Source organism: Dama dama, chromosome 20, assembly GCF_033118175.1.
Source record: "Dama dama isolate Ldn47 chromosome 20, ASM3311817v1, whole genome shotgun sequence".
Lineage (NCBI taxonomy): Eukaryota > Metazoa > Chordata > Mammalia > Artiodactyla > Cervidae > Dama > Dama dama.
The window spans coordinates 33,824,633-33,832,607 of NC_083700.1; the positions used below are offsets into that span (position 1 = coordinate 33,824,633).

The 7,975-nt window shown below is 43.7% G+C and overlaps 1 protein-coding gene across 1 annotated transcript; it reads right to left on the reverse strand.

Moving 5' to 3' along the window:
- On the reverse strand, positions 1-7,751 carry RBM15 (RNA binding motif protein 15). The gene is made up of 2 exons (XM_061121194.1): positions 4,538-7,751; positions 1-514 (listed from the first exon to the last, which is right to left on the reverse strand). The coding sequence occupies exons 1-2, from the start codon at positions 7,401-7,403 to the stop codon at positions 492-494; spliced, it is 2,889 nt and encodes a 962-aa protein (XP_060977177.1). The 5' UTR covers positions 7,404-7,751; the 3' UTR covers positions 1-491.
- Positions 7,752-7,975: the final 224 nt, after the last annotated feature.

Here is a 7,975-nt window from a genome sequence, read left to right on the forward strand (position 1 = left end):
CCTTCAGAATTGACACACTGTGATAGTCAAAATGATGGTCTCCCTGCTTCTTGCTCAAGACATACAAGATCTGAGCAGCAGCAAGTACCCCCTCAGCTGCAAACAAAGGGGTCAAAGGTTTGCCGTCAATTCACTTCCAGGCAGAAAAACATTTTCCTCAAAAGAAACAATTTATTTAGAATAAAACAAAAGCAGCTCAACTGTGAGCGCACGTTTGAGTGACAGCTACTTTTAAGCTGTGTGAGCCATAAAAAGGGTTTTTCTTTTCCAGAAATCTTGTGTACACAGCACAAAGCAAGGTCATTTTTTTTTCCACTTAAAACACCGGCATTGGCATCACAATAGCAGATACACAACTTTAAGCTGCCATTTTAGTAAAATGCACAAATACTAAACAGATTAGCTTTCTTCCATCAAGAGGCCCATGTAAACTTCACATAAGCCACAACTTCTCTTCAAAAAGGTCCATTAGAGCTTTGAATTCCATGTCTTCATCCGTTGTTCACCAGTTTTGCTTGCGGGGGGGGAAAAAAAGGTTATTCAGTACAAATGTTTACAATATTAAAAATATATATATTTCCCCTATGCCATTATAGATGAACATAACATTAACAAGACCTTAATCCACCTTGACTTCAAAAAGCACCAATAATACCCACTGGCACAAACCTTGAAATGAACTTACTGTGAACAGACAACAAGTAGAACAATAGGGTGAATTTTTTTTTAAAAGACTGCAATTAAGGATTACAGGACTGAAAATATCCTTTGTACTCATGTAACTGAGTAAAACATGTCAAGAAAATTCAGAAAAAAGCAAGTTTATAATTAATATATTCTACATAACTTAAAAAAATGAAAACTATAAAAAGGTGGAGTTTAGTCAAACTTATACCCCATCTATTTTCATTCTGTAATTTATATGGAGCAATACAGACCTACTCCATTATTGTAGAAAGGGGTCAAGATACAAAACCTTTTAAAAATCCACCTTCATTTGTGTTACCAAAGACAGCAGCTATTATTTTCTTTAAAACACTCATACAATCGCTAAACGGCCAAAGAACACTGTGGGACTTTTACCTTTCCAACCGTTTAAATCATACATATAAAACTCTTCATTAAGCAAAGACAGTTCACCGTGGTCACCTGAAATCATTTTCTCCCTTTAGGCACATCACTGTAACCAGAATGTTAACAGGGTCAGCTCCACTTCTCTTCTTGTTCTCATACCTAACTCCTATCTCCAAACCAAACTCTGTGGCAGAGACAGAAAAAAAAGGCCCAGAAATTCTCTCCAAAAACTTTTTCACAAAAAGGTCACTAAAGGCCCTCTTCTCAAGAGGATTTCCTAGTTCTGTTACCACAGAGTTTTTGGTGAATGGTTCCTATATGGACCCAAACTGCAGTTTAAGCTGTACCTGCATAATGAGCAATTTCACCGTCTGAAGAAAGTATTAAAAGAAATTAAAAAGACAAGAACAACAAAAATTGTCAGTGAAAATCTGCTCATAAAATAGTTTTTAAATAAACTAAACAAGTGTTAGACTCTGAAAGCAACACACCCCTTACTTTTACTGTTGTACCTCAGGTGGTCTAACTGAGCTAAGGGCCAGAACATATTACCTTCAAAATGTGACAAAAGCTTGTATCAGCCAGAAGATGGACGTTTTAAGACGTAATCCTTAAAGGGAAAACTCTACTTACTCTCGGGTGAGAGTCAAAATAGACATCTGAAAGCAGGAATTTAAATTTTTTCGTGGAAAACTCTTAATAGGAATCCAAGTAACAACCAACAAAATAATAGTAAAAAAAAATTGGCTAGGAGCTGAATGATTAGTTTTTCATAAACTCTGAAATTGTGATTAAAAATCTAAATTAGCTTGATGGGTTTTTTTTCACCAGTAATACTTAATGAGTCATTTAATGATATACTTAAGAAATTCCATTCATTTGAACTTGAGTTCCAGAAAAATCAATTAAACAAATACATTTTTTAAAAAAATAAAAGCAAAAGAAACTGGCTGTCACAAAGAACATCCAATGTTGAGATTACAAATTCTGGCTAGTGAGAATTAGAACCAGACTGTTTTAGACAAATGCTTTCATTTCACTCTTAAGTTTAGGTAGATAGTTTACCAATATTATAAACCTGAACAGAATGAGCAACACAAGTAAGAGATTCATCTGAATGATGGCACTCTGTAGGTAAGCACCAAACTAAACATAATTTTGTTATAATACATACATTTAGAAATGGTATCAAGCCATTGTTTCAAAAACACTGAAGCGCAAATTGCCCAGATCTAACAAAAGCCACGATGTCAGATAAAGATTCAAACATGGAGCAAAACCCACAGTACTCTACTCTTCGATAAGCTGGCATATCAACTTAAAAAAAAGAAAGCCACACACACTTTGGGTTAGAGTAAAATCAGGTATCAAGGACTTCACTCTCTAGAAGAGTAAAATCATTTGTCCAGCCATCTTATCAAAAGGTATTCAAAAGTTAATGGTTAGTGAGACTATTTAAACTGGAAAAAATGTATCTAGCCACAAATTGTACTTTGACCCCATTTATTTATGCATAGACTGCACACTGACATAAGTTTCTGAACACTGACATAAGTTTCCGAACAGGTGTCTATTCCATATTAGCGTGTCAAGCAGTTTTTTAAAAGCAAAAGGACCAAAAGTGTTAATTGTAGGACTTCAGGTATTTTCCCTATAGGCACACCAAGGACCTCTGTGCTTATAGTCTATTATCTTCCTTCTCTCAAAATGGCTAGTTTTTCCAGTTTAAAAACAAAAAAACACAAAAGTCTCCAAACTTACAAAGAAAACTTATAAATGCATAGTGAAAACTAAAAAGGATGACACAGCAGTGATGAGGCTTTCATGCTAACATGCATTAGACACCTGTCATAACGGACAATTAAAAATTACATGACGTTTCCTTGGGTTATTATTGGTGCTATTTCAAAACTATCAGCTTTGATAACAGAAAGAAAACAGTTGAGTTCTGCCAGGCTTTCAGTAAGTCACTTACATAGCACAGAAACATGACCATGATCCAAAGGTCCTCAAGTTTCTAATCATAATTAAATATCAAGGGCTTTAGCTAAAGTCCTCAACATTTAAATCACAAGGGAAAATACACTTACAAATGACCTGAGAAACTAGGGGTTGGGGGTGGAGGAGGAAAATAAAAAAGACAAGGAAACCATGAATTATTGTTAAGCAGCAAAAGCTCTTATTAAGAACCAGAAATTGATAATCTTCAGTTTTGGAAAAAACTGTGGAGGTGGGCTAAATTATTTTATACTAATTCCAGGTGTCTGAGAAAATAAACCACTAAAAAACAGTTTTCCTAAACTGGTATTTCACTTCTCTGTGGCTGGACACCAGTGAAAATATAAACAGAAAATTTCAAAGATACTCAAAATACTTTCAATAATGTGAAGTCATTGCTGTTTAAATATGAAAATAAAAATCCAGCAAAATTTTTAGAGTATGTCAAAAGTATTTCACAATGACTTAAAAAAATTCTGCAATCCAGATATGGGTAATTAATGCCCACTGAAACAAAAGGATGACTTCTGAGCCTGCAGACAACTCTTCTTTCTATTACTGAAGTCAGAAATTTGGGTGAATACAAAAATAAAAACTCACCTCTGATGAAAAACACAAGTTTTGCAATTTGCACAATTAGAACTGTACCTGCTATACCCCTCTGAAAGTCAGTGAAAACACCACCACACACCAATAACTGACCAAAGAATTCTGATTTTAAAAGCACCTACTCACTTCCTGCATACTAGTGTAAGCAAAAGACAACGTGGTTTGTAACACACTCCTCTATTTTTACTGAACAGTTTCAGCTACAAACCAAAAGTGCATATATGGGATACAGAACTCAAAAACTAATGGTAAAAACATGTATGTTAAAGCAAGCTCTTGGGAACACACCACGTATTTTAAGAAAAATACTCAAACACCTGATTAAAGTAGTTGCAACGTTTTATGTATGCTTTACCAGCTTATACTCCTGAGATCCCTGCTCAAATTTCAGCCACACAAATAACATTTCTGGTACAGGAATTATTTACCTACATACCAATCAAAGTCATTTTTAGGTGTGTATTATCTTTTTACAGCTAGTGGGCTCTTTGTTTTTCAAATTCTAACTTTTCAAATTTCTGGTTTTGTAACTTTGAGGATTTAAGTTCAAGATTAAAAAAGAAAAAGAATCCGCAGAAAAAGAGGAAAACAGTTACACGTAAGAGTGGAAACTCCTAATTAAAGTAAATCCACTTGCCTACTACCTTTAGGGGAGTCCTTTCCCTTAAAATAATAGCTAAACTCTCCTGACTTCTATTTTAAAGAGGTTTATAAAAATATAAAAAAGAAAAAAACCTAAAACTAAACAACAAATGAAAAAGAAAATTTCATCCGATGCTGTATCCCATTACACATCACAAAACAGGAACCATGTCAAAGTACTAAATACAAGTTACACATGGACTTTAAGACGCACCACGGACAATGATCATGACCAGGTAATCTTCTTCAGATTTGGCCAGTGCCTTGGCAGGGGAATCCAGGAACTGCTGGGAGAACTCACAGGGTGGAAAGGCATGAAGGACTCCGGTGTTTTCCTTGTCTTTGTTGCCCCCCACAGGGAGGCTGATCACCCCAGCGGCCTGCTTTTGCTTTAAGTAGGACACGAGGTTCCTAAGTGGCCTCTGAGTAGAGGTGGCAGTGTCTGATGTGGCTGAGGAAGAAGAGGACCTGCTATCAGAACTTCCAGGCACAGCCAGAAGAATAGCATAACCATTGGGCCCTGCCACTTTGATGCGTCGCGTTACTTCATCCAACTTGGGCTGGTCCAAACGAAGACGCTGAGTGATCTTGAGCTGGGCCACTTTGCCTCCAGTTGAGCCCTCCACAAGAAGACTACTAGCCACCTGAAGGTCACCCTGCAACAGATGCATGTTGGAAGGAAAGTTGCTGTTCTTCAACAGAAGCATGCCCTGCCAGGCCAAACAGAGTTTGGGAGATGCTGCTGCTGCAGGGGCGGTCCCCCCATCCTGTTTCTGGGAAGGGGACTTCAGCTTCGATGAAGCAGTGCTGGTGCTGGATGCACTCCCATCAGGCCGATCTTCTTTTTTCAGAGGGCTTTTACCCTCCGTGGAAGCAGTTGTCCGGTGCTTCTTATCCCGTTCAGCTGATGCAGAGTTTTTACGGTCTCGCTTGTCACCCTGGCTCTTCTCCAAACTACCTCGTCGGTCTCTAATTGGAGAGGGCCTTTCCAAGAGAAGACGGGAAGATCGATCGTTGTCGCTGTTGTAGCGATCCCGGCTACTGCCCAATTCTGGACTGCGGTCAGGAGAAGGCGCGCAATGACGTTTCCGTGGACGGTCACTCTCTGGGGACCTATCCAGATGCCGACCCCCACTCTCCTCAGGCAGCCTTCGCTTCCTAGGTTGGTCTCTGCTGCTGGGCAGATCTCGATCACCTCTGTCCCGGTCCAAGGACCAGCCATCCCGCCTGCGATCCAGGCTATCCAGTGGCTCATAAGCAGGCACAGCAGTAGCTGCAGTCCGAGTGCTGCGTTCACGGACTGGGGGTGGGGGCGGAACCCAATCAGAGTCGGGATAAAGGTCCCTATCACGATCTCTGTACAGTAAGGGTGGTGTCCTATCCCGAGCACCCCTCAAAGGGTCGGGTGCCCGGTGTCCAAAAGTATCTGTCACCAGTTCATAATGAGTTAACGGCAGAGGCTGCAGATATTGCTGCTGGTAACGATGTTCTGTGTCTGCAAAGTCTACTCTAAGGCGACGATCTGGGCCACCAAGTGGGAAGCCCCTCATATGGGTCCAAGCAGCATGAGCTGCATCCAGGCTTTCGTACTGGATATATGCCCAACTATCACCTTTGCGGTAGTCAATGGTGCGTATGGTGCCAAATCGGTCAAACTCCCGTGCCAGGGCAGCAAGAGGCACCCAAGGACCCAGGCCACCTACCCAAAGGCGGGTGGTGGGTGTAGCTTTGCCATAGCCAATTTTGATAGGATTCCGAATTATAATTTTGCCAGACATCGCTAGTTTGGCCCGGTGAGACATATCTAGGTTTTCAAATTTGAGAAAGCCATAGGTACTGGTCTGGCCCCGAGAAGGCCTCTTGATGTCTACCTCTGTGATGACTCCGAAACGGTCAAAGGCCCTTCTTAGATCACTCTCTGTCACAGTGATGTCTAGGTTGCCCAAGAAAAGCGTCCGGTTAGCTCGCTGATCATCCTCGGGTGAGATCTCATCTACTTCTCTGAAAGGAGCAGCACCTGCTCCAGTTCCCACCCTTGGCTCAAGACTGTAGGCTGGGCGCACTCTCTCATAGAACGAGTAGTCTCGCTCTCTCTCCAGGTCTCGGGGCAGTGGTGGCGGAGGTGGAGGGGGCAGGCGGCCAAGGGCCAACTGCTGCAACCGGTAGTCTCTGTATCCCAAGGCTGCGCCACCAGGGGAAAGTGATCTCTGGCCTCCACCACCTCCTCCAGGGGGGTGCCGGTGACCACCTACAGAGGACCCGACCACACTCGCTGAAGGAGGATAGGAATCTTTGTCTAAAGGGGAGCGGCTGCGGCGCCGGCTCACATACACAGCTTCTATCTTCAGAGGCCGGTCATAGAGCACTAGGCGGCCTCTGGCATGCTTAGCCGCCCGCGCGTCCTCTGGCCGCCGGAAGTTCACAAAGGCTACTCGCTCATCCCCGCTGCCAGAACCCGAGAGATGACTGATTTTGACACTTACATCACCGAAGCGTTTAAACTCGTGAAACAATCCGTCCTCCACTGCTTCGTCACTCAGCTGGGACCCCAACTCGCTTATCTTCAGTGTCTTGTATTCCCCGCCATCTCCGCCGCCAGGAGCTGAAGAGGCGGCCCCAGAGGAACGTGACTCCCCGCCTCCACCCCGGGAGCTGCTACGCGACTCGCCCCCGCCCGAGGAATTTTTGGTGCTTGGGGAGCTGTAACTATGCAAGCGGCTACTGGAGCTGCCCCCTCCGGTGTCGTACTCGCGGCTACCACCTCGGCTGCTAGACTTGTCCAGATGAAGGCTGCGCCGCGACCCGCCACCGCCGTCGGTCTTTCCGCTGCTGCTCCCATTGCTGCCACCAGATCCCCCTAACTTCTTGCTCCGCTCCCCGCGGGAAGTCGAATCCTCACCACCACGGGAGCGTTTCGGCTTGACCGGAGAGCGCTCTTTTCCCTTCATGGTAGCGGGTCGTCGGAGATCTTCTCCGCGGAACTGACTAACCCGCCGCCCCGCGCTCGTTTCACACAGCGGAACCGCACGCCGCCATCTTGGACTCTGCCGCGGCAGAGGGTCCCGCCCCGCAGTCTTCATTGGTCAATTAGCTCCACACTTCTACAGTCTCATTGGGAAAACTATTTGTCTGTCTTTACATCTCCCCGCGCTCCGGGAAGGCGCCCGCCCAACCACTGTTATTGGGTTCCCAACGCCCTAGTTAGAGTACCTCATTGGTTATATTCGTTGTCCATCTTAACGGTTCCTCGCGCCAGACTGTAGCTCCGCCCCTCGCACTCGACGGTCACCTGACCCAAAGTCTTGAGGCGTTGATTGGACAAAAAGTCTGCCCTCTTAACGGTACTTCTTGCGGGGCGAAAGCAGTGATCCCGCCTCCTCATAACTTTCATTGGCTTATGACCCCGTCCTTTAACCTACTATTTGGGAAGTCAGGCCATATGTTCTAGCTTTTTTTTTTTTTTTGAGAGGCCGGCTCACAGCGCTCTCGCGAGAGAAAGAAGGCTCCCTCTTTCGACGCCTTTCTTCCAACTCCTCCGGCGGCTGAAAGAAGTTTAAATCTGATTGGATGTTGACGATAAAGTTGATAGGCCGAAATAACTGTCCATCACTCGCTTAAAGACGTAGGCTCTTACAATGAGGAGGCTGCCTGA

Excerpts from the sequence above, each read along its gene's own strand:
- RBM15 (XM_061121194.1), bottom strand. The coding sequence starts at position 7,403 with ATGAAGACTGCGGGGCGGGACCCTCTGCCGCGGCAGAGTCCAAGATGG. Across the intron at positions 515-4,537 it reads GGTCATGATCATTGTCCGTG|CAAAACTGGTGAACAACGGA; the intron begins GTGCGTCTTAAA and ends CCCCCCCGCAAG.